The sequence below is a fragment of the Bufo gargarizans genome, chromosome 2 (genome assembly GCF_014858855.1).
Source record: "Bufo gargarizans isolate SCDJY-AF-19 chromosome 2, ASM1485885v1, whole genome shotgun sequence".
Lineage (NCBI taxonomy): Eukaryota > Metazoa > Chordata > Amphibia > Anura > Bufonidae > Bufo > Bufo gargarizans.
Window position 1 is genome coordinate 391,329,955 of NC_058081.1, and position 27,851 is coordinate 391,357,805.

A 27,851-nucleotide genomic window follows, 5' to 3' on the forward strand; every position below is an offset into this window, starting at 1 on the left:
GCCGAACTCTGCTCTCTTGAATCAACTGCCACCCGGTTTAACTGTAGTAAAGAAGAAATGGACATCATCAAATCACTCGAGGGCGACAAGAACATAGTCATAAAGCCATTTGACAAGGGAGGTAATATTGTCCTGATGGACACCCCAGTATATAAATCTATGTGTCTGGCTATTCTGAGTGACATAGAGGGCTATGAAACCCTGCAGAACAACCCTATGTTGAATTTCCAGGGAGAACTATGTGCAATACTTGCGAGTGCCAAGAGTGCCCTACTTATCAATGGAGAGGAGTTTGAGTTTCTATATCCCCCTCATCCGGTGACAGCAACATTTTACTGTCTTCCCAAAGTCCATAAGAACACAACACCTATGAGGGGACGCCCCATTGTGTCGGGGGTGGGCAGCTTGTCACAAAATGCGGGTATTTACATCGACCGTCTTCTTAGCCCATTTGTGCAAGCACTGCCCTCATATATAAGAGACACTGGGGACCTCCTAACTAAACTTGAACACATCTGCATTGAACCTGAGTGGCTCTTGGCGTCAATTGACGTCGAGGCACTATACTCGTCAATCCCCCACGACAAGGGCTTGGGGGCAGTCGCGCACTTCTTAAGAGCGAGAGGGTGCCAGCATATGGCACACAGTGATTTCGTCCTGGAGCTTCTGCAATTCATCCTCACTAGGAACTTCTTTCTATTTGATGGCAGTTCCTGTGCGCCATCGTACGCTAACCTGCTCCTGGGCTGGTGGGAGGAGACACTGTTTTTTGGGGACAAACCGAGCGAGTTCATGGAACACGTTGCCCTTTGGTCTCGCTACATAGATGATATATTCATCCTGTGGAGTGGGACCAAAGGGCAGTGTAATGGCTTTGTCCAAGAGCTGAATACCAACTCTATCGGACTGAAGTTTACTTCTTCCATCATGAGGGACGACCTTCCCTTCCTAGACATTACCATCTCAAGGAATGATGTGGGCGGGTTGAGGACAACTATCTACCGGAAACCCACGGCCACCAACTCGCTTTTGAGATGGGACAGTTGTCACCCTGTCCCACTTAAACGGGGAATCCCCTTCAGACAATATATCCGCCTCAGACGCAATTGTTCCGAATTAAGCGAGTTCAAACAGCAGGCGTCCACCATGAGAACTAGGTTCTGTGAACGCGGTTACCCAGACAGAATCTTGAGACAAGCATATCAAAAGGCATTGGGACGCAGTAGGACCACTCTCTTATGCCCCACTATACAGTCCAACTCTGACAAGAAGAAAACCATAAGGATAATAGGCACCTTTGATTCAGCCGCAACCCAAGTAAAAGGGATCCTTGGCCGCAACTGGGATATCCTTTTGATGGATCCCGACCTAGCCGAAGTTCTGAGCCCACATCCCTCGGTTACCTTCAGAAGAGGCACTAATCTGAGGGATAGATTAGTACACAGCCATTTCAGCCCCACAGTAAATCAAAGGACGTGGCTGGACAGGGACACTTCAGGCTGTTACAAATGCGGCCACTGTCGTTTTTGCGAATGGCTGATAAATGGCAAATCCTTTGCGGGGAACCCCCCGGACAAAACCCACACGATCAAGCAGTTCATCAACTGCCACAGCGTAGGGGTGATATACCTTCTTAGCTGTGACTGCGGTTTACGATATGTGGGCAAAACCCGGAAGGAACTCCGCAAACGGATGAGCGAACATTTGGGGGACATCCGCAATGGAAGGGATACACCGATAGCCAGGCACGTACTCTCGTCGCACGGAGGCCGTACATCAGCCATCAAATTTATGGGAATCGAAAGAGTCAACAAACCAGTCAGAGGGGGTGATTGGGATAGGCGGATCCTCCAGCGCGAATGCTGGTGGATCTTTAAACTCAATACGTCCCACCCTCACGGCCTAAACGAACAACTACATTTTGGCTGCTATATTTGAACTCTCTCTTCCCATGTGTGGCATCCCCTATGTAGTTTATGCAACTACTGGTATGGTAACCTTTACTGTCACCAATTATGCCCTTTCTTAAGCTCATTATCTAGATATATGACACCTCACAATGCTTTCCTTGCTAGATGTCTGCCCTCTCTTTCTGTCCCCCCTCCTTTCAGGCTGGTTAGTATCTTGACCCACCAAAATGTTCCACCTAGTCCAATTAGCAAGGGGTTAATCTTTCCCCATCCAGGGAATAACAGTGTTGTAGCTACTGGGTTCGGACCTGAACTCCCCTAGTGTAGCTCCACCCCCTTCATCAGCAGATTATACTGCTGGGACGCATCTCAATGGGGCGGTCTGGCGACTTTCCACTCCCCCCCCTTCACTGAGTTGCGCCCATCGGACGGACCTGCAGGCATGACAACGCATTTGCGTCATAACAATTGCCTCCGCCTCTGGCCCTCTCCGATACTGCCGTGCCCGATAGCGCATGCGCCCTGTGGTGGCATCATACCCCCGTCTGGCCGAGTCACGTGATCGGGCCATGTCACGTGGGTTGACGTCATGCGGGACATGCACACGGACCGGCGCCTCCCCCTTCTCTATTCAAATACAGCGCGCCAAGGTGCATTAGCCAGGCGTACACCTTATGTGAGGGTCGGCATACTGAACCTTTAGGCCGCCGCTTCTGGATTCTCTTGACACCGCTCCAGCAGCAATGTGAGTACATGCTCACACCTAACATGAGGTGGGCAGCATGGGCACTTAGAGTTAGTACTGTATTTACACTGCTTCTTTCTATGTGTTTCTATAGGTTTTCCATATGCCTCACTCTGTCATCAGTTCTTATTAAAATGGAGGGTACTCCTTGATTTAATACCCCCCACATTCTTGCTACACTGGGATATCTATTACAGTGGCAAGTATTTGACTGACAGGAGCCATAATACTAAGCCCCGTGTCCCCTGATGATTTATGGGGTCTTAGTCTTCTATAACAGTGGATTTATTTAGATATGTTATACTAAGGAGATTTGTTTGGATATGTTATACTAAGGAAACGCGTCGGGACACGCTGACATATCACTAGACACTTAAATTACTTATGAGATATATATAACTTTATTATACCTATATCTCCACTTGCCTTGAGATAAAGAATTTTGCCCCCAGTCACCCTCTGTTAGGGTCACCTAGGGCTTTCGTATCAGGGCAAGGTTCCGGACGGGGCCACCCCTTGCGGGGCACGGACCCCATGTTAGGTCACTAGGGCCAGGTCAGGCCAAGCAGGGAGGTACTAGGGTGAGTTTCCTGATGCCACTCTAATACCGGACCAGTTGGATACTCCTGACATCCTTCTCCGTCTTCCATGAATATCGGATGAAGTACCTACCTGCCATATGTGACTACCTCCTGCCTTAACCCACAAACACGTGGTCGCTAAGCGAGGCCCATATGAAAATTGGTAAGAATTTTCCATTTTTCATGTTTGTTCCCTTGACCACTCCAAGGGAATCAGACAATAGGGATCACTAGGTCCCTCCACCACAGGTCTTTGTGATATTTTCCATAGGCTTTGGGGGGGGCGATACCTATATTGGTGTGCAGCACTACCTATGTTGCACCAAACCGTCTAAAAAAAAACCTCTGCAGGGGTTATGTCTGTCTTGTTGTGATTTTTGTTTGTAAGGGGTGTCTTACTCCCCATCTTGGGGGAATGGATCTAGTAAAAGTTAAGTACTGGAGGCCATATCTCCAGAAGGATATAGATACTCTAGAGAGAGTTCAGAGAAGAGCTACTAAACTAGTACATGGATTGCAGGATAAAACTTACCAGGAAAGGTTAAAAGACCTTAATATGTATAGCTTGGAAGAAAGAAGAGACAGAGGGGATATGATAGAAACTTTTAAATACATAAAGGGAATCAACTTGGTAAAAGAGGAAAGCATATTTAAAAGAAGAAAAACTACCACAAGAGGACACAGTTTTAAATTAGAGGGGCAAAGGTTTAAAAGTAATATAAGGAAGTATTACTTTACTGAGAGAGTAGTGGATGCATGGAATAGCCTTCCTGCAGAAGTGGTAGCTGCAAATACAGTGAAGGAGTTTAAGCATGCATGGGATAGGCATAAGGCTATCCTTCATATAAGATAGGGCCAGGGACTATTCATAGGATTCAGATATATTGGGCAGACTAGATGGGCCAAATGGTTCTTATCTGCCGACACATTCTATGTTTCTATGTTTCTATGTTTAAGTTTTAAATTGTTACTGCTCCCCTTCTTTTTCATATTCTCCTATTTCTCTGAGCGGTACCCAAGAGATTTATCCTGGGAGGACACCTTATTTTTCACGTTAAGACGGTTATGGCGGTTTATAATGTCACGGATGAAGTTAGCAGATAGCTGGAACATATAAATGAACGAGCGACTGGCTTGATCCCAAACTAAGGAGCTTATAGGTGAGCCCTATAAAACCCTAAAGGAAACACAATAAAGTAAGACTTATCTGAATAAACAGCAGAAGCAGCCTCCAGCAGTGAACACGTCATCCAGGAAGTAGTATAAACTGCAAAGTGAGGCAGTATGGGAGGGATTATAAAGGAAGACGATTAGTCGAAATAAGTGACACCTGGCAGAAGGAAAGGAGATGAGAAAGTGAAACCAAAACAAAGAACATCATACAAGAGGTGGAGAAGAACGTCTGCCAGACCTTCTCACAGAACTGGCAGTGACACGTACTCCGTTACCATTTTCCAAAACTTTTCCCTCCTTGTGACACCAGGATGTGTATCATGTTGAGGGTGCTGGCAGGGTATCATAAATATCTCCCAGGCCTTAGTGTTGCCCTGCCTTTGCTGGAAGTGCTGTGTGTTCCCCTTGTCTCCCCACCTCGGTTGCCCAAGGAAGTACGGACTCTGCTGCCAGCGCTTTCAGATGGAAATTTTTGCAGCAATCTGTCAACAAGGAACTTCTGGTATAGCACCATTTTGCTTGTCCTCTCCACCGGAGGAATGAGAGATAAGAAGTTCTCTTTGTAGCGGGGGTCCAGAAGGGACCCAGTAATCCCTGTTATCTAAAATGCGTATAACACGGGGGTCACGGGAAAGGCAGCCTAACATGAAGTCACCCATGTGTGCCAGAGTACAAGTGGGCAGGACTTCGCTGTCGTCATCAGGAGGATGAGTGTCTATCTCCTTATCCTCTTCCTCCTATTCCGTCCACCCATGCTGAACAGATGGAATTTAAGTTCAATGGCTACTACCTTGTGTTGCGGAGGCAACCGTCCCCTTCTCCTCCTCCTCCTCCTCCAATACGCGCTAAGAAAACAAACTGAGGGTGTTCTGGCTATCACCCAAGGTCATGTCTTCTTCCCCATTTCCAACTCTTCCCCACAAACAGCGTCGGCCTTAATTGTGAGCAGCGAGCATTTGAGTAGACACAGGAGTGGTATGGTTACACTGACAATAGCGTTATCGCCGCTCACCATCTGTGCCGATTCCTCAAAGTTTCTTAACACCTCGCAGAGGTCAGACATCCATGCCCACTCCTCACTTGTGAAGAGCGGAAGCTGACTGGAAAGGCGACGACCGTGCTGCAGCTGGTATTCCATTACTGCCCTTTGCTGCTCACAAAGCCTGGCCAACATGTGTAACGTGGAGTTCCAGCGCGTGCTCACGTCACACAACAGCCGGTGAGCTGGCAATTTCAAGCCCTGCTGCAGCGTCAACAGACCAGCTGAAGCTGTTGATGACTTGCGGAAATGTGCACACACGCGGCGCACCTTCGCCAGTAGCTCGGGCAAATTGGGGTAGGCTTTTAGAAACCGCTGAGCCACTAAGTTAAAGACGTGGGCTAGGCATGGGATGCGTGTGAGCTTGCCGAGCTCCAAAGCCACCACCAAGTTACGCCCATTATCACACACAACCATGCCTGGCTGCAGGTTGAGTGGCGAGAGCCACAGCTCAGTCTGGTCTCTTATCCCCTGCCACAGCTCTGCGGCTGTGTGCTGTTTATCCCCTAAGCATATAATCTTCAGCACGGCCTGTTGACGGATCCCCACAGCAGTGCTACACTGCTTTCAGCTACCAGCTGATAGCTGACTGGTGCTGCACGCAGATAATTCAGAGGTGGAAGTGGAGGAGGAGGAGGAGCCACTTACATTGGTGCTGGCAGTAACCCTGATGGAAGTAGGGCCCGCAATCCTGGGCGTCGGTAGCCCCTGTGCCATCCCAGGGTACAAGTCGCTCCCAGCCTCCACTACGTTCACCCAGTGGGCCGTCAGGGAAATGTAGCGCCCCTGGCCACAAGCACTTGTCCATGTGTCAGTCGTTAGGTGGACCTTAGCAGTAACTGCGTTGGTCAAGGCACGGGTGATGTTAGCAGACACATGTGGGTGTAAGGCGGGGACGGCACACCGGGAAAAATAGTGGCAGCCGGGGAGTGAGTACCGAGGGATGGCCGCCGATATCAGGCCGCGAAAGGCCTCAGTGTCCACAAGCCTAAATAGCAACATTTCAACCACCAGTAACTTGGAAAGTTGGGCGGTTAGTGCCATGGCCTGTGGGTGGGTGGCTGGGTATTTGCGCTTGCGTTCAAATGCCTGGGGTAAGGACATTTGGATGCTGCGCTAGGACAGGGAAGTGGATGTGGTCGCTGATGGTGCTTGCGACGGTACAGGTGCAGCGCGGGTGGCATCCAGGCCTGCGCCTTCGACAGGCGATTGGTCGTCACCCAACATAGGGGAAGAGGAGGCAGTGGTGTGACCCGCGGACACATATTGTGGACCCAGGCATTCCTCCCACTTATTGTGGTGCTTGGCTGCCATGTGGAGGATCATGCTGGTGGTGAGGTTGCTACAGTTCACACCTCGGCTCATTTTGGTGTGGCACAGGTTGCAAACTACTATTCTTTTGTTGTCTGCACTTTCCGCAAAAAATCGCCATACTGCGGAACACCTACCCCTTGGCAAGGGAGATTTCCGCAAGGGGGTGCTCCGTGGAGCACTTGCGGACCTGTTTGGCGTGGCTCGACTTCTCCCTCTTGCCACCCCACTGCCTCTTCCAGCCTGTTGCGGTGCTGCAGATTGCTCCCCCTCGGGACTGCTGTCCTCGCTCGCGTTTCCGCCTTCCCATGTTGGGTCAGTGACCTCATCGTCCACCAAGTCCTCTTCAACTTCCCCACTCCGATCATCCTCCTCCTCATTTGCTGACCCCAACACAGCTTCAGTGATTGACAACGGTATATCATCCTCTTCATCAACCTCTGCAGACAGAAATTGTGGTTGACTTGATGGCAACTGTGTCTCGTCATCATCCACCTCCTTAAACACATCATCTTGTGAGTGTGAAGGTTGAGAATCAGGGCACAAGATCTCATGTCCCTCTTCAAGAGTGTTTGGGGAGAGGGCCAAATTAAGTGATGGGGGTGAAAATTGCTCCTCAGAACATCCGAGTATGGGATCGCTTGTTTGGCCAGACTCTACATGGTGTGAGGAAGGATGATCAGGATGAGGATTGTGTTGTTGACCAGACTGTTGGCTACTGACACTGGACTTGGTGGAAGACAGGGTGGTGCTTAACCCAGTGGAAGCATTATCTGCTGCAATCCAACTGACCACCTGGTCGCACTGGTCTGACTTCAAGAGTGTTGTCTTGTGACACCCTGCAAACTGGGACATGAAGCTAGGTATCGTGGATGACTGTTTTACTTGTGTTCTGGCAGGAGGCACAGTTGCAACGCGCCCTGAGCCACAGCCTCTGCGTGAACCATCAGAATCACGTCGACTTCCCTGTCCCTTAATACTCGCCTTCTTCATATTGACACTGGATGTTACTAATATTTGGATTAAATATAGGCCTCACACACTGTCTAGAAATAAGTGTATATTTGCTTCTCACTGGTCACAGCAAGCAGAGTTTGAACAATGTAGAAACTGACTGTAACTGCTATTTGGATTAAATATAGGCCTCACACACTGTCTAGAAATAAGTGTAGATTTGCTTCTCACTGGTCACAGCAAGCAGAGTTTGAACAATACAGAAACTGACTGTAACTGGTATTTGGATTAAATATAGGCATCACACACGGCCTAGATATCAGTGCTGATTTGCTTCTCACTGTTCACAGCAAGCAGAGTTTGTATAATACAGAAACTGACTGTAGCTGCGATTTGGATTAAATATAGGGGTCACACACGGCCTAGATATCAGTGCTGAATTGCTTCTCACTGGTCACAGCAAGCAGAGTTTGTAGAATGCAGAAAATAAATGTCACTAACGGTCACCCTGACACAAAAAAATAATTCCCCCAAAATAAATTTTGCTGCCACCTCTAACAATAGTCCTTAAAAGGACTTTTGGGTCTCTGAAAAGTTTGAGATCAAATTCACTCTACACTCGCTCTGTCCCTTCCTAATGTAGTGTCCCACTAGGTAGGAGTGGGCACTACACAAGGGTCAATTGGGTAGCGTGTTACTTCTACTCACAAGGGACAGTGATATTGTATTGATCTATGCATTTAATGTAATTTACTGTGTGTTTTACATGCAATGGTTTTCCCTGTTATATGCTTTGCAGGCCTAGTGGGGTGTAATTTAGCATTCCAGACACTAGAGGGAGATAGGGAGCCCCTAGTATAAATGTCCAGGCCCAGACAGGGAGTGGTTAGGTCATAGTCAGGAGTCTGTGAAGACAGAAGTGCGAAGGCACCAGCCCAAGATATACTGAGGGCCTCCTCCTGACATGCAGCTAGATAGTCCTGGTTCCTAGTCCAGGGGGCTAGATGGAGTACAGCCTGCTTGGAGACCGTAGTGTATTCCAGGGGACTAGAGGAGTTACCTCGTCAGCCTGAAGCTCCTGAGGCTAAGGATAGCTCAGTTGAGATACCCCAGTATTAGGACAGCACCTCCTGGGAGCAACCTGCAGTCACCTGTCACCTGAAGCAGAGAGAGACAGCTAGGAAATAAAGGTATTGTAACCTTAAGCAAGTGCCAATACTGGAGGAAGGAATTCATACCAAGGATTTAAGCCAGCGAATTAGACATCCGGGCCTTGGGATCCAGCCAGCTAGAATAGCTGTGGGGATAGAGCAGCATTGCACTGCAAAGCATTAACTATATACCCTCCAAGTATCTTGCGAGATTGAAACCTGCTGTGATATAAACCTGCTGTGCATTTGGGACTGTAAAGGACTGTATTACCATCTTGATGTACAAAGACTGGACTGTTATAAGTAAAGCAACGTTTGGTTCACCATACCATCCGTGTACCTCACTTATTGCTACTGAAAACCGGTGTGCCACCGTTACAGGCACTGGCTTCACGATACCTTAAAGGGACCTTGCCTCAGGCACTCTAAACACCTGCAACAACCAGGGCACCTCACCCAACATCAGGCCAGGTCTCTACACCCAGAGTGTGCCCCAGAGGAACTAGTGTCTGCCTCTCCTTCACTGCTACATGCCTGCCCAGGGTCCTCCAAGAAGTGAGTAACCCTCGATTGCCCATACCGTGACCTCACTGTCGCTATACCCTGCAGGTCTGGCGTGTTGCACTAACAGCAGCTCTCCCTGACTCACAATGAGCCGAACCCACGGGACGGGTGCTATATGGCACGCGATGACGTCAATCACTGTAATGCCAGTAGAAAACATGTCTAATGGCATTACAGTGATGGCAATACTTACCAGCATGTTTATTGGCAGCTTAGAAGGTGCCAAACGTCCGGGGAGGAGACTCGAGCATGGCGCTCGAGCAAATGTGGCACTCGGCAGAGAGCTCGGATCTGCCAAGCATAGCGATGCTCGAGCCAAAAAGGTACTCGGCTGAGCATGCTCGATCATCACTATTGGCTATTATACAAAAGAGTCAGAACATACAGTGCATAGCAGCTTGTTGGGTTATGGGGCTGCAGAGTGCCCATACTGACCCATGTCCATCACTAAAAGCACCCACAAAGGGAGAATAAGCATCAGAACTGAACCATGAATAATGGAAGAAGGTTGCCTCATCTTATGTATCACTTGTCCTTTTGGATCCACAGGTGTGTGTCACCTGTGGAAGAGACGGTATCAGGATGTGTAGTGTCCCACTGGGTAAAGGTGGGCACTTCACAAGGGTTAATGTGTTTATTGCATTTACAAACTGGATTCCCAAAAAGTTGGGACACTATACAAATCGTGAATAAAAACTGAATGCAATGATGTGGAGATGGAAAATGTCAATATTTTATTTGTAATAGAACGTAGATGACAGATCAAACGTTTAATCCGAGTAAATGTATCATTTTAAAGGAAAAATACGTTGATTCAGAATTTCACAGTGTCAACAAATCCCCAAAAAGTTGGGACAAGTAGCAATAAGAGACTGGAAAAAGTAAATTTGAGCATAACGAAGAGCTGGAAGACCAATTAACACTAATTAGGTCAATTGGCAACATGATTGGGTATAAAAAGAGCTTCTCAGAGTGGCAGTGTCTCTCAGAAGCCAAGATGGCTAGAGGATCACCAATTCCCACAATGTAGTGCAGAAAGATAGTGGAGTGAAGAGGGGATTTTTGCTTCTTGGAAAATGGAGATTTATGTATATCTCCGTTTTCCATCCCTTCTACTCTATTCCTAGCATGTTGCAGTTGTTTCCCATACAACCCGAATATCCTGTGTATAATTACACCTCTTCCAGTCCTTCATATACCCCAGGAGCAACACACAACCCTCGCAGATACTTATATATAAAAATAGTTTACTGATAACATAAAGATGACAAAGCAATGGACATTATACATAGAGATACAGATAACACAATACATAGAGGACACCACCACACACAGCCACCTCAGTTCCTGCCCACCCCGGATGCTAAGCAAATGTGGCTAATAATGTGCATGTATATACAGTATAACCAGAGTCCACCAATATACAGTCTACTGGATCTATTCTTCACATCCAGTACCTGACCATTAGTACATGTACATATAGAGACTCCTGCATAAACAGCATATATAATCTAACTGGTAATGCAATTGCCGACTACAAATATCTATATGTACACATATAAAGTCTACTGGGATATTATACTTATATACATACCCACATATGCACACATATAACTTAGCTTGCTCCTGAAGTACTGTTGTTCCAGTGGGTGGCAGGAAGAGAGAGAGACTGCCTCACTCCCAACTTTCACCTATATCTACCTGTGTCCCAGCCCCCCACCATCGACTCCACCCTGTGACCACCCAAATATCTCCCCCCATCTCTTGGTCAAGAGGATGTTGTTCAACTGCCTTAGATATGCTAACAAGGGACACAATGCTACTGGCCATACTGAATGGGTGAATACCACTGGGTCCAATTATTAGGCATATTTGTGTGGTCATCAGGATGAGGTTCTGTCTGAAAGTCATATTTCCCTTAACATGGAGCAATATCAGAAAGGTGTTACCCAGTGAAAAATTGCAAAGACTTTGCATCTATCATCATCAACTGTGCATAACATCATCCGAAGATTCAGAGAATCTGGAACAATCTCTGTGCGTAAGGGTCAAGGCAGTAAAACCATACTGGATGCCCGTGATCTCCGGGCCCTTAAACGACACTGCACCACAAACAGGAATGCTACTGTAAAGGAAATCACAGAATGGGCTCAGGAATACTTCCAGAAACCATTGTCAGTGAACACAATCCACTGTGCCATCCGCCGTTGCCAGCTGAAACTCTACAGTGCAAAGAAGAAGCCATTTCTAAGCAAGATCCACAAGCTCAGGTGTTTTCACTGGGCCAGGGATCATTTAAAATGGAGTGTGGCAAAATGGAAGACTGTTCTGTGGTCAGACGAGTCACGATTCGAAGTTATTTTTGGAAATCTGGGACGCCATGTCATCCGGACCAAAGAGGACAAGGACAACACAAGTTGCTATCAACGCTCAGTTCAGAAGCCTGCATCTCTGATGGTATGGAGTTGCATGAGTGCATGTGGCATGGGCAGCTTGCATTTCTGGAAAGGCACCATCAATGCAGAAAAATATATTCAGGTTCTAGAACAACATATGCTCCCATCCAGACGTCATCTGTTTCAGGGAAAACCCTGCATTTTTCAACAAGATAATGCCAGACCACATTCTGCATCAATCACATCATGGCTGCGAAGGAGAAGGATCCGGGTACTGAAATGGCCAGTCTGCAGTCCAGATCTTTCACCTATAGAGAATATTTGGCGCATCATAAAGAGGAAGGTGCAACAAAGAAGGCCCAAGACGATTGAACAGTTAGAGGCCTGTATTAGACAAGAATGGGAGAGCATTCCTATTTCTAAACTTGAGAAACTGGTCTCCTCGGTCCCCAGACATCTGAGTGTTGTAAGAAGAAGGGGAGATGCCACACAGTGGTGAAAATGGCCTTGTCCCAACTTTTTGGGGATTTGTTGACACCATGAAATTCTGATTCAACATATTTTTCCCTTAAAATGGTACATTTTCTCAGTTTAAACTTTTGTTCCGTGATTTATGTTCTATTCTGAATAAAATATTAGAAGTTGGCACCTCCACATCATTGCATTCAGTTTTTATTCACGATTTGTATAGTGTCCAAACTTTTTGGGAATCCGGTTTGTACTGTCATGTGTTGCATTTCTCTGTGTTAACTGGGTGTCAGGCCGGTCAGGGCGCAGTTTAGCCTCCCAGACGCTAGAGGGAGTTAGAGAGCCCTAGTTATATATAGGACGGCCCAGACAGGGGAGGGTCTGTGTGTATGCCAGGGGACTAGAAGTGCCACCTAGTCAGCCTGAAGCTCCTGGGGCTAAGCTTAGCTCAGTAGAGACACCCCAGTAGTAGGAGTGGACCTCCTGGGAGAAACCTGCAGCCACCTTCCAACCCAGCAGAGAAGTCAGCTGAGAGGCAGAGGTACTGTGATATATAGAGCAAGTGCCAATACTGGAGGAAGGATTTATATATACCAAGGATTCAAGCCAGCAATTAGGCATCCGGGCCTTGGGATCCAGCCAGCTAGAATAGCTGTGGGGATAGAACAGCATTGTACTGCAAAGCATTAACTGTATGCCCTCCAAGTATCTTGCAAGATTGAAACCTGCTGTGCTGTCAAGTATACCTGCTGTGTATTTGTACAGTAAAGGACTGCATTGTACACCACTGCAACTGATTGTATAAAGTTGGACTGTTTCCTAAAGTAAAGCAAGGTTTGGTTTACCAACTGTGTACTCCATTAATCCTCCTGCAAACCGGTGTGCCACCGTTACAGGCACTGGCGTCACAATTCTTAAAGGGACCTTACCTAAGGCACTCAAAACACCTGCAACACCCAGGGCACCTCACACACCATCAGGCCTGGTGCCTATTTACCAAGTGTGCCCCAGAGGAACTAGTGTCTACCTCTCCTTCACTGTCGCATGCCTGCCTAGGGTTCTCCTCAGAAAAGTGAGTAACCCTCGATTGCCCATAACCGTGACCTCACTATCGCTATACCCTGCAGGTCTGGTGTGCTGCAGATGCACTATGGAAGAGGTACTTAAAGGGAGTCCGTCACCTCATTTTCACTAATATATCTAAGAGCACTGTGCCACAGAAGATTGCAGACACATTCCAAACTTACCTATGTGTACTATGTATCTGTATTCCATGTCCAGAAAAAGCACTTTTATTCTGCTGGAAAACAGCTCCTAAGTGTCCCCAGCTCTGCTGCTGCAAGTGCCCAAAGCAAACCAGATTGAAGAGGGGAGGGCTGCTTTAGCTGCTCATATCTTACGATTGTTGCCAGCTAGAAATATAGGCCTGACCTTGTTTGAAAGCTGGCATTCCAACCTTTCAAACTACCTTCAACCAGAACCACAGCATTATATCCACTATATCAGAAGATACAGCCGTGCAAGTCTGGAGTGAAAGCTGTTTTTACTTTCACTCATAGCCGGGCACTTGGGAGCTGTTTTCCAGCAGAATAAGGCCTCCTGCACACAAACTTGTGCTTCCCGTTGCCGTATTACAGACCGCATTTGCAGATCTGCAATACACGGGCGCCGTTCCGTGGCCATTCCGCATCATGGATGCGGACGCATTCACTTCAATGGGTCCGCAAATCCTGAGATGCGGAATGGTGCGGGAGCACTACTACCGTTATGAACAGATCCGGTTGTATCATCTTTATGATACCTAAGACAGATCTGTCATGAACTCTATTGAAAGTCAAGGGGGGATGGATCCATTTTCTATTGTGTCAGATCCGTCCCCATTGACTTGCATTGTGGGTCATGACGGATCCGTTTTGCTCCGCATCCCAGGACGGAAAGCAAACCACAGCATGCTGCACTTTGCTCTCCGGCATGAAAACGAAACTGAATGCATTTTGGAGCATTCCGTTCTGTTCAGTTGTGTTTTTTCCGGTATTGAGACCCTATAACGGATCTCAATACCGGAAAATAGAAACGCCCAGTGTGAAAGTAGCCATAGAGTTCTCTACGAAAAAGTACTCTACAACTGTAATTTTATCGGGAATACAATTATTTGTAGAGGGTACAGGTCCTCTTTAAATAATGGATAGATCTGTAATATGGCATATGATCATTCCACTGAGTTTTATGGGTCCATATTAGAAGTCTATGGGGCCTTACTGTACCTCTATATGCCTCATAGTACCCTTGTGTGAATGAGCCCTTACATCATGTCTGAAAAGGAAATAAACTACAATCAAGAGAGAAGAACAAAAACACAAAAGCAAATTTTGCATTTGCAGAATGTTTTCTTTCACATTTAAACACGTCATGCACTTGGTGACTGGGATCAGAGATGACTCCAATCCTGGTCATTTAGCAACTAAGACACTGGGTTAATAGCAACCATAGAATCTGAGAGCTCAGAGGGAGGGTCTCCCACTGACCTCCAACTGCCCATCCCCCAGTATAATTAAAGGATGCTGACTGGTTGACATGGAAGCCTGGGGCTGATGGCTTACTGGAAGCATAGAGAATCCCTATAGACTGAAATAGTAAACTATTGCAGTCTATGTTATAAGCAATCAAATACTCTCATGTCCAAGCCCCCTAAGGGGAATTAATTCAAAACTAAAAAATTAAATTAAAAATATATATCTGTTTTTTAAAGTATTACCGGTTAAAATCTCCACTTTTGCCTTTATCATATACAAATAAAGACACAAAAAAATAAACATACTTGGTATTGCCATGTCCAAAAATGTCCAAACTATGAAAATATTAAAAAAGATCTATCCTTTATGGTGAACGTCGTAACAGGAAAAAAAATATGTAATACCTGAATCGCCATTTCTGGTTATCTAAAAAAATTTAATAAAAGGGTGATCAAAAAGTTGTCTGAATTTTTAAATGGTACTAATAAAGACTTGCAAAAAATGAGCCCTCACATAGCTCTGTATTTGAATATGTAAAAAAAAAAAACATAGGTGTGTTAAAACATGCTGATGCAAAAAAAGTTATTTTAATTTTTTCAAAGGTTTTTAATTAAAAAAGTCACTGTACTTTCAGACAATTTAATTTCATTTAATAGAGAATAGTTTAGCAAATTTCTAAATTACTTCATTTAAAATATGAAAAAAGATGTAAAATGATGGCCACTAGGGGTCTCCCTTCCACCTAACTTTCAGTTCACTGCCTGTTGCCAGGCAAGATCCCAGGAAATGGGGGCGTGTCAGAAATAGCTGAGATCCTAAGCCTGAAAAAATAACTGCTTCTACACAGCTTTTGAGGATTATAGGGCCCCCCCTGTGGGTTTGTAACTGTGATTTCACCCTCCTTATTTGTTCTCTTAGCTCCAGAGCTAAAAACAAACATAGTTGGAAGTAAGGCAAAGATAGTGATAGCAGTGAAATGCTGGTAGATTTCACAGAAGGGATACGCCTCCTGCGTGAAATGCATCTAGCTGTGCAGCTGAATAGGGTGTAATATTGCAGAAAAAGACCTCAGGGAAGCCCAAAAAAACACCAGTTCTTTCACAGCTATGTTTGTACAAAGCAGTACAGCCGTTATGCAAACTTTTTTTGAAAACTTACTAAGTATAGTTTAAAACGTACTAGAACTAATACAACTTTATAAATAATTAAATTATATAAATATGGTATAGCTATAAAAGTACTAGAATAAGGCTGCCATGTCATTTTTAGCATATAGTAAACATGGGGGGGAGGGTGACTAATAAAAAGGCTGAATTGTGTTTGTTCTTTTTCAATACTAAATGTTTTACATAAAAAAATTGCACCATATGGCTATGTGAATAGAAAAGTAAGAAAAGTTATGACTCTTGGAAGGTGGGTAAGTAAAAATGAAAAAAAATGAAAACGGTCCTGGTCCTGAAGGGAATAAGGCAAATTGACATCTTATACTGTATGTTATTATGCTTTAACTTGGATATTTTTACAGAACAGAACAACCACTCAAAACAGAAAGTCCTTATACCATCAAATAAAAAATTAATTCCTAACTCTATTATAATATAGAGCAGTTGTGTTTTCTACATTTTGGAGTTCTGAAAAAATCTAGGGCTTTAGTAGTCAGCAAGTGCAACTGAGCTCAGCCTGTGGATCTGGTATGGCCTCTAAGGCTTAGAATAGTTGTCTAACCAACACTGAAGTGCTAGCAGATGGTAGTGGGATTACACAGGTAATTATTTAATGCTGAGACAAAATCAGCTTCCTAATCCTTATGCAGCCCTCCCACTAGACATGTGCTGTCAACTGCTCTACCCATATGAGAAAAAGGATCTGCCACAATGTAACACTGAACAGACTATTCACAGCACGACCAGAACCTTCTTCACAGCAAAGCACTCTGTAAAGAATGTTGCATTATGGGTGAGGTACAAAAGGTAAGTGCATATATAGCTCTAAGAGCTGTTAGGCTAATTAAATAGCTAGTTATGGTACGGGGGTTTGATTCTGGTCTTTGTATAATTGCAATGTGCACATTGATTGGTTTTCTACAATGATTGATAGCAGCCATATAATGCAAGGGTGGCAGTTCAATATGAAGTATATGTGTTAATCCTTTATAGTCAGATTTACCGACTGTCACACCCGTTCCAAAAAAGTGGCAGTGAACTACGGTGGTCATTTTCGAACAAAGATACGCAACTTTTTGGCATATATCTGTTGCAGATTGCGGCGGAAGGTTATTTGAACCGCAATCTGTGACTTTTTCCTCTTTTCCGCTGCCCCAGCCAAGTCTAAAAAATGGGGCGTCATGTGGGCAGGGAAAAGGGTGGGCTGGCAGGCCTGTCTCATTTATCATTTTCTAAACCTGTTTTAGGCATAGACAATGGTCGAAATCTATGCCAGCTAGACACGTGTAAAGTCCGCCTAAGTTATGAACCGTCAGCGCAGGAGGTACGAAGACCAGCATTGAAATTGCCGGTCTTCATAAATGTCCCCCTATGTCTTGTACAACCTGGCAGCACCTATACCTCAGTAGATGTTCATCTAGTAAAGAAAATAGCACAGGTTACACTGTGAAAGTATGCCAGTAAATGAGCCCCAAAGGACACTGCCAAGTGGGTTACAAAAAATGCACCAGAAGGCAAGAACAGTCTTGTTTATAGGTGAGCTGGAGGGGAGTGGTCTGACACATTGGAGGTTTAGTGAAGGAGGTTGTAGGCATGTAGGAGAGCTGGGAAGGAGAGGTCTTGGAACCTACTTAGCAGTTACTAGCATGTGACATTTAGAGTGGCATTAGTCCAGGGGGAAATCTGTTGTAATGATGCTTATTGTACATCACATTCTTAAGCAAAGATGGAAACTAGATCTGCTTGTAAGGATACCTGCTTTCTGTCGCTGAATAGAAACATTTTTGTTTCCATCCAGAGACCAAAAACCCATACAAATTGTATACTTCTCCATGGTACACTTTTGCTGCCATTAAATCCAAGCTCTTCTCCATGGTACACTTTTGCTGCCGTTAAATCCAAGCTCTTCTCCATGGTACACTTTTGCTGCCGTTAAATCCTAGCTCTTCTCCATGGTACACTTTTGCTGCCGTTAAATCCTAGCTATACAATGGTCTATGAGCTAAACTGCCAGGAACCTTGCGGATACATTTTAGCAAACTATCGTAACAGGAAAAGTTTGTGCTGCTGGAGTATTTAGCTCGCAGAGGATTGCCGCTGCTGCTGTCCTTAGTACTGGATTATTAAAGTTCCAGATATACTCACTCATTCTGTATTCATCAAGTGTCACGTGTGAACCATGCATTTGAAAATAGGAAGTGTATCAATTAATTCGCTACATTCATTGCACTTTCTACTGACTGTATATTACAGCCCACTGAAATGTTCAACATTGCCTCTCATCAAATTTATCCTCTACATCTTCAGACTACTTAATATTTAAAGCATAAGCTAAAACCGGACAGTGATACCGCAAACATTACATAACATTCACTGATCTCAGTGGTTATCTGGTTTCCTGCATCCAAATCATAAATATCATTGGGAAAGAATGGTAGGAAGTGGCTATTTGTAGAGGATGAGACAATTCATGACAACACTCTGTACAGAAACTGATGTTGTCAAGATCTGAAGGAAACATGCCAAAAGAACCCTCAAAACCAATTATCTTCACTACGTGCAACTAAGGCTACTTTCACACTGGCATTTTGGTTTCCATTTGTGGGATCCGTTCAGGGCTCTCACAAGCGGTCCAAAACGGATCAGGTTTGCCCTCAATGCATTCTGAAGTGTTTTGGTGTCCATCTGATGAAACTGAGCCAAAAGGATCCGTCCTGACACACAATGTAAGTCAATGGGGACTGATCCGTCTTCTCTGACACAATATGGCACAATAAAAAACAAATCCGTCCCCGCTTGACTTTCAATGGTGTTCAAGACGGATCACTTTTGGCAATGTTAAAGATAATACAAACGGATCCGTTCTGAACGGATGCATGTGGTTGTATTATCTGAACGGATGCATTTGTGCAGATCCATGATGGATCCGCACCAAACGCGAGTGTGAAAGTAGCCTAAGTGTTCTTTGAGGCTGGATTTCCATTTTCATGCATTTTATGCCGTTTTTTCAGCCAACGCTAGGAGTGTATTCAAAAAAATATATACATCCCCATAGTGTATGACCCACTCCTGGTTTTGGCTTAAAAAACTGCATAGAATATCAATGAGGAAACCCAGCTACAAAGTGTTTTTTCAGCCTTACACCCCTTTTTAGTTTAGCCCAGAACTGTGTTCTACCTAAAGTAAGAAATGCACTCACCTGCTCCCTGTCACTCAGCTAAGAGGTTCTTCCAGTCCCCGGCCTGTAAACCTTTGGATGGGGCCACATGCAACGCTGCTGTCATACACTTGTCTCAGGAGTAATGTCCCCAAGTGGAACAGCTGACCCTGCCTGGAATTTTACAGGCCGGGCACTGACTGGAAGGATCATTGATTGAAGCCATGGAGCTTGGAACCGAGTGGTGGATGCTAAACATATGGCCCAGATTTACTAATGTGTCTGTCTAAAAATTGGAGTAATTTTGACACAACTAGGATTTCTCAATTTTTCAAGTCACAATAAAAGGGTGTGTAGCATACTGGGAAGGGGTGTGGCTTCACAGGCAAGGATGTGGCCTAAGATGCCATGTTTTAGGCCAAAACTGCCCCATCATTCAGGAGTACAATTCTGTCACCAAGTAAGCCAACCAATAATTGGAATAAAAAGGGTCATTTATCAAATTGGTGTAAAGTAGAACTGGCTTAGTTACCCATAGCAACAAATCAGATTCCATCTTTCATTTTGGACAGCTCCTTTGGAAATTGGAAGTAGGAATCGGATTTGTTGCTATGGGCAACTAAGCCAGTTCTACTTTACACCACTTTTATAAATGACCTCCAAAGTGTCTATTCCTGCATTACATTTATCATCCAGTCTGAGCTCTTGTAATAAATCTGATGCCATCTATAATATTACTAAATCTGACCTACAGTATTTAAAAATAAATGTGGGTTTCTTCTCCTTCTACCAGGCAGACACTTCCTGTTCTGTAGAGATCCTGTCTCAGCAGACATCTCACTATTATCACAGGCAGGATTACCATAGAAGGTGGCTGGAAGCAGGATACGCCACAAGCTTACTTCCTCCCCGCCCTGCACAGGTCACAAAACATGTGCAGGACACTCCACTGTAAAATGGAACTACTATTTTGATATGTCCATGTGGCTGCTGCAATGCATATTTTTGGTTCAGGCAAGATGGCTGCCCCCAATAATTTATATAATAATAATTTAATAATTTACAAAAATGTACAATCAGTATTAAGCAAAAACTGATTAGACAAAAAATATGGAACAGTATCTCGTTTTGATTTAAAAAATGAGGTGATACATTCACTTCAAGGCTATGTTGACACACATCTATAAGACATGCAAAGGACAATAACATAAAGCAATACAATAAGATGAAAACTTGTATAAGACCTTTGGTCTATATTTCTAGGGTTTGTTGTCACTGGCAGAAGAACTAAGAAAAGTAGAAGATCTAGATGAAAATGCTATTAGAATAATATTACTAGGACTGGACAATGCTGGCAAGACAACCATCTTGACCCGCCTTGCTTTGGAGGAAATCAGCAATATAACTCCAACACAGGTATGTTCATGACTTTATTTGAAATCAGAAACGCTTTAAAGGTGACTGTACATAGAAATCAAATCCTTTAAAAATTCCTAAAATGGTCCCTTTGGTTTTGGAAGAAGTTTTAAAACATATAAATGTACCAATGTTTCAAAGGCAAAATTATTCTACAGAAGGGTAGATGTAGGTCAATATATGATGGTCTCTGGATGGCAGTTTCGATACCAAACTCTGGGTTGCCATAAAATAATCTGCTTCATCGGTAAATAAAGAGGAAAAGTGCAGAGATTCTGAAGTCTAGTACTTTGAATTTACTATAATGACTGTTATAATTACTATAGAAGATTACATTTTGATGTCTTCCGTAGTCATTATTCATTGAATAGTACTTGAACTTCTGTAATGAATAAATCAAAGCCTACACAGCTTGCTATGTAGAAGGTAGTGCAGAGTAGGTTCCTGTGCAGATATGACTATGTAAAGGGCTGGTGACACAGATTGATATGATTGCACCATAGCACTTGGGACTATGGTCAGTACTAGAATGTTCTTTACTAGGTAACTAAATGTTAAAGGGGTTGGCCATCATACGCCCAAAAAAAAAAAAGGGGGTCTCAGATAATAACTAAAGCCAAGAGGTATTAGTACAATGATAGATATACTGTGTATGTATAATTTTTCTACTGGGTTCAGCATAGTATGCTCCCATAGATGAGAGGCTGTGTGGGCGGAGCAGCTTCAAAGTGAAAGTAAAAATCTCAGCATGCATCACAGCAAGCATCTTCAGAGGAGCGGTCACATGACATCCCTGGCCAACTGTGATACCATAGTAACAGCACCTCAGGTGTCATTTCATCACAGACAAGTCAGCATAAGGGAGCATTCACACGACCGTGTTGGTTTTGCGGTCCGCAAATCACGGATCCGTGTGTTCCGTATGTCTTCAGTTATCTTTCCGTTTCCGTTCCGTAAATCCGTATAATACGGACGTGGTGCTTCCGTGTGTCATCCGTTTTTCACGGTCCGCAAAAAACTGAAATGGGGTTTCCTAGAATGTTTTCAGTCCAGGGGTCTGCAAAAAACGGATGACATACGGCTGCATTTCCGTGTGCTATCTGTTTTTTACAGACCCAATGACTTTCTACGGGGCCACGGACCGCAATTTGCAGCCAAGTATAGGACATGTTCTAAAATAAAAGGAACGGACAGCAGACGGATGACAATGAAAGGCATTCCGCAATTTTTGTGGACCCATAGAAATGAATGGGTCCGTGTATTGTCTGCAAAAATTGTGGAACGGACACAGAAGAAAAACACGGCTGTGTGAATGCTCCCTAATGATGAGAATCTCCCATTACCAGCAATTAATAAAGAATATTACCATTCACAGAAAATAAAGTGATCAGTACAGTACAAACATGTAAGTCTATATCTATGAAATATCTATCTATCTGCCTATCTATTTATCATCTATCTCTTATATATCTATATATCTCCTATTTCATATATATATATCTATGGTTCATCTGTCTGTCTATTTATCTATATCATATCTATCTATATATAATCTATCTCATATCTATCCATCTTCTATCTATCTAATATCTATCATCAATCTATCCATCTTGTATCTATATATCTCATATCTATCTTATACCTATTTAATATCTATCCCATATCTATCTCGTATCTATCTAATATGTATCTATCTCATATCTATCGGTCTTCTATCTATCTAATATATATCTATCTATCTTCTATCTATCTAATATCTATCATCAATCTATCCATCTTGTATCTATCTATCTCCTATCGATCTTATATCTATTTAATATCTATCCCATATCTATCTCTTATCTATCTAATATCTATCTATCTATCTCATATATATCTATCTTCTATCTATCTAATATCTATCATCAATCTATCTATCTTGTATCTATCTATCTCCTATCTATCTATCTATCTCATATCTATCTTATATCTATCTAATATCTATCCCATATCTATCTTGTATCTATCTAATATCTATCTATCTATCTATCTCATATCTATCTATCTTCTATCTAATATCTATCATCAATCTATCCATCTTGTAAATCTATCTATCTCCTATCTATCTATCTATCTATCTTATATCTATCTAATATCTATCCCATATCTATCTCGTATCTATCTAATATCTATCTTCTATCTATCTAATATCTATCTATCTTGTATCTATCTTCTATCTATATCTCATATGTATGTATCTTTTTAATATCTATCTATCCCATATCTTTCTATCTATCTAATATCTATCTCCTATTATCTATCTAGCTATCTATCTCCTATCTACCGTATTTTGCGCCCTACAAGACGCACCTAGGTTTTAGAGAGGGACAATAAGATTTTTTTTTTTCATGATACCTCAGATCAGACCCACAATCATACCTCAGCTCAGACCCCAATGTGAATGACCCCCACTCTGACCTCAGATAAGAGCACCATGCCTCTAATCAGCCCCCCAGCCTCTCATCAGCCCCCAGCCTCTCATCAGCCCCCCAGCCTCTCATCAGCCCCCCACTCTGTTCAGCTCCCTAGCTTCTCCGTCTTATCAGCCCCCTCTGGTAACTCAACCCCCCCCCCCCCCCCCCAGTAGTAATCATTGGTGGCAGTGGCCACAGGCCCCCCCCCCATCATTGGTGGCAGTGGTCAGTTCCGATAGGAGTCCCAGCAGTGTAATGCTGGGGCTCAGATCGGTTACCATGGCAGCCAGGATGCTACTGAATGGCTGCCATGGTATGTTAGTGAGCAGCATTATACTTATGTGCGCCGTGGCCGCCGGGCACTCCTTCTTCTGTCTGTGCGGCGCATTGCTAATGCTCACAGAACACTGTGTTCCGCGCAGTTAACCCCTCAGGTACCACGCCTGAGGGGTTAATTGCGCAATCACAGCGTCCTCTCAGAGGCCGGGTGCCGAGAATGCGAGTCACAGAATTCCTTCCCCCACGCCGAACTGCTGAGAGCACCGCCGCAAGCGACCAGCAGGTTTCGGCAGTGGTATCGGGGACATTTGCATGAGTACAAGTACTCTGCAAATGTCCAGTATCGGTCCCGATACCGATACTGGTATCGGTATCGGGACATCCCTACCGGTAATGTGTCAGCTCCAGGCACCGCCCCTGGACACAGTAGAACTGCCGGATGGGGGGTATTAGGGTTACGTGAGGCTGGGGCGCCAGTGGCAGACTGGGCATGCGCTGCGAGGATGAGGAAAAGCAGCGCATGCGCATTTACTCTGCAGGTATGGACGAAGCTCCTCCATGTCGCGTGCAGCCATGGACGAACTGGCTGCACGGCAGAGCGGGGCTCAGGGGGCGTGTCATCAGATTGTAGAAAAAACTGTCAGATCTACTTAAAGACATATATTACTACTGTGCCTCCCACACAGTAGTAGAAAATACAGGCAGAGTGGCCAACCCCTTTAAGGAGACTAATTAGGAGGAGAGTCAGATGGATAATGGCAATAGACTTAACTCCTGCCTGAGTGTTTCCTCAAGCTATGTGTATTTTATATACAGTACAGACCAAAAGTTTGGACACACCTTCTCATTCAAAGAGTTTTCTTTGTTTTCATGACTATGAAAATTGTAGATTCACACTGAAGGCATCAAAACTATGAATTAATACATGTGAAATTATATACATAACAAAAAAGTGTGAAACAACTGAAAATATGTCATATTCTAGGTTCTTCAAAGTAGCCACCTTTTGCTTTGATTACTGCTTTGCACACTCTTGGCATTCTCTTGATGAGCTTCAAGAGGTAGTCACCTGAAATGGTTTTCACTTCACAGGTGTGCCCTGTCAGGTTTAATAAGTGGGATTTCTTGCCTTATAAATGGGGTTGGGACCATCAGTTGCGTTGTGGAGAAGTCAGGTGGATACACAGCTGATAGTCATACTGAATAGACTGTTAGAATTTGTATTATGGCAAGAAAAGCAGCTAAGAAAAACAAGTGGCCATCATTACTTTAAGAAATGAAGGTCAGTCAGTCCGAAAAATTGGGAAAACTTTGAAAGTGTCCCCAAGTGCAGTCACAAAAACCATCAAGTGCTACAAAGAAACTGGCTCACATGCGGACCGCCCCAGGAAGGGAAGACCAAGAGTCACCTCTGCTGCGGAGGATAAGTTCATTCGAGTCACCAGCCTCAGAAATTGCAGGTTAACAGCAGCTCAGATTAGAGACCAGGTCAATGCCACACAGAGTTCTAGCAGCAGACACATCACTAGAACAACTGTTAAGAGGAGACTGTGTGAATCAGGCCTTCATGGCAGAATATCTGCTAGGAAACCACTGCTAAGGACAGGCAACAAGCAGAAGAGACTTGTTTGGGCTAAAGAACACAAGGAATGGACATTAGACCAGTGGAAATCTGTGCTTTGGTCTGATGAGTCCAAATTTGAGATCTTTAGTTCCAACCACCGTGTCTTTGTGCGACGCAGAAAAGGTGAGCGGATAGACTCTACATGCCTGGTTCCCACCGTGAAGCATGGAGGAGGTGTGATGGTGTGGGGGTGCTTTGCTAGTGACACTGTTGGGGATTTATTCAAAATTGAAGGCATACTGAACCAGCATGGCTACCACAGCATTTTGCAGCGGCATGCTATTCCATCCGGTTTGCATTTAGTTGGACCATTATTTATTTTTCAACAGGACAATGACCCCAAACACACCTCCAGGCTGTGTAAGGGCTATTTGACCATGAAGGAGAGTGATGGGGTGCTGTGCCAGATGACCTGGCCTCCACAGTCACCGGACCTGAACCCAATCGAGATGGTTTGGGGTGAGCTGGACCACAGAGTGAAGGCAAAAGGGCCAACAAGTGCTAAGCATCTCTGGGAACTCCTTCAAGACTGTTGGAAGACCATTTCAGGTGACTACCTCTTGAAGCTCATCAAGAGAATGCCAAGAGTGTGCAAAGCAGTAATCAAAGCAAAAGGTGGCTACTTTGAAGAACCTAGAATATTACATATTTTCAGTTGTTTCACACTTTTTTGTTATGTATATAATTTCACATGTGTTAATTCATAGTTTTGATGCCTTCAGTGTGAATCTACAATTTTCTTAGTCATGAAAATAAAGAAAACTCTTTAAATGAGAAGGTGTGTCCAAACTTTTGGTCTGTACTGTATATTTAGCCATCTTAGCTGTAAAGTACAAAAGTATCTATCGGCTTATTGAATAGGATTAATTGAATAAACACACTAAAACGCATTATTCCAACAACTACTGCACTGAGTGTATTTATATGCATAACATGGCTGCCTGTCTCCAGGTGATGGAAAGCATGACTGCCTGTCTCTAGGAGATGTGTAACATGGCTGTCCTTAGGTGATGTATCACATGACTGCGTGTCTCTAGGTGATGTATAACATGGCTGCCTATGGCTAGGAGATGTACAACATGGCTTTTTCTTTCTTGATGATGCTGAGCTGTTGTCGTAGGTAGAAATAATTCTGCTCCTAAATACAGTACTATTCAATTGTTTCAGCTGTATATTACTGTATGGTTTCATATTCCATAAATAAAAAATAAAAAAGTAATTCAAATAAAATACTGTCTTGCAGAGCTGCGTCCACTGAAATGTTACCTGATAATTTTCCTGTTCACCCTTTTTAATGCGGTTCAGACCAGGTATTACATTTTGCCTCAGATCTGGCTGCGGATTTCACCCTTTGCACCACAAAGGGGGCAATTCAGGATGAAAGTGTGAGACAATCTACAACATAATGGGCATACTGCAGATTTGAAAATTAGTCGCTTACCCTGAAAGCAATGCAGATTTTTCAGCTACATATGGGTGGGGTTTTGAAAACTAATTTGTTTCAGAATCCACTGTGAAAATATATGACAAATCAGAGACATCAGAAACTGCCCAAATATTGGAATGAAAATGCTACTTATAAGTTCTAATACTAGTTTGTTACCCCATATTATTTTCTGTGTTGTGTAGGGGTTCAATATCAAAAGTGTACAATCACAAGGTTTGAGGTTGTCTGTCTGGGACATTGGAGGTCAAAGAACAATTCGTTGCCATTGGAAGAAATACCTTGGAAACACAGACTTATTGGTGAGATAATTATCTAACATGTACAAAAACAATGTCAAGGGCTTGATGTTTAACCCCCTCCCACCGTGGTACAATCTCCAAGCACTATGATCACAGTGTACATCTACCTCGACGCAACAACAGCCAGGCTCACAAAGGCATCACAAGTCCCCTTAAAATGCCTTGGTTATTTGAAAATCTAACATGTAAATGTAAAAATAGAATAAATGTAATGAAAAATAAAGTAATAAAATATAGAAAAAAATAATAATCCTAATAATGACATAATAATTAGAGTTGACCGAACTGTTCTTACCAAACTTTACGGTTTTTGGAACACGGAACCGAACCCAGACTTTTTCACTGAAGTCCGGGTTCGGTGTTCAGGTTATTTTATTCTAATACAGAGGCGTTCCCATAGTGATGTTACAAGAAGTCCTATAATATATGGGCTTCCCCGGAATATCGCGGGAACCAGGGGGCCCCAAAATAATACGGCATGGTCAGTGGCATCAGGCTTAATGCTGTCACGGCGGCAGGCATCCTATTGTCAGCTGCGGGCACTTCAGAAGGCACATCTGGGGCTGCTGCCCCGCTACCTCAGGTGCGGACGTAGCGTTGCTAAGGAGGCGATGGAGTGAGTATGGCCCTTTAAGAAACTGCGGAGCACACCGGAGCTAATATGGACAGATTTTTCCCCCAGGTCAAGTCTCTTATTGCTAGTGGGGGACCTTCCCCGGTCTCCTGGCAAGGGTCGAGACCTCCCCGGTACAGTTATATGAAGGGGCCGGTGAATGGTAAAGTTTGTACTTGCTCCAAATCTCGTGAGATGTGTGGCTACGTCAGACGGTAGTCCCACACACAGCGTCAGAAGGTAGGCGCGGCCTCTTGGAGCTCCGGGATTCCAGGTAGGCGGTATCCTCTTTCCAGACAGGGCGGCGTTTTTCCTCCTTGCAGGCTGGGCGGTACCTTCTCTTTGTCCTTTTTGCGCCAAATGGGCACAACAAGGCGCACTAATAATCCAGTCAGGTTAAGCGGCCATCTTTGAGCACATCGCTGTCTATTCACTGACAGCAAGCGGTGACTAAATAAGTAGCAAAACAGTCCATGCAATATAATCTTCACACTGCGATTATTACAGTTCTTTGGCCCAGCAATTTTTCGAATAAACAGTTAGGGCTTAGTCACTTTATGGGCATTTAACAGCACACAGTTTTCAGTCCGCAATG

At 44.1% G+C, this 27,851-nt stretch overlaps 1 protein-coding gene across 1 annotated transcript in view; it reads left to right on the forward strand.

Annotated features, from left to right (window-relative positions):
• The first annotated feature begins 16,682 nt into the window (after positions 1 to 16,682).
• LOC122926391 (ADP-ribosylation factor-like protein 3) overlaps positions 16,683 to 27,851 on the forward strand; it is a 30,533-nt gene continuing 19,364 nt past the window's right edge. The window contains exons 1-3 of the mRNA XM_044277764.1: positions 16,683 to 16,775; positions 20,389 to 20,541; positions 26,527 to 26,643. Coding sequence (XP_044133699.1) covers positions 16,758 to 16,775; positions 20,389 to 20,541; positions 26,527 to 26,643 — 288 coding nt within the window. The 5' untranslated portion in view covers positions 16,683 to 16,757. The remainder of the gene's footprint in view (positions 16,776 to 20,388; positions 20,542 to 26,526; positions 26,644 to 27,851) is intronic.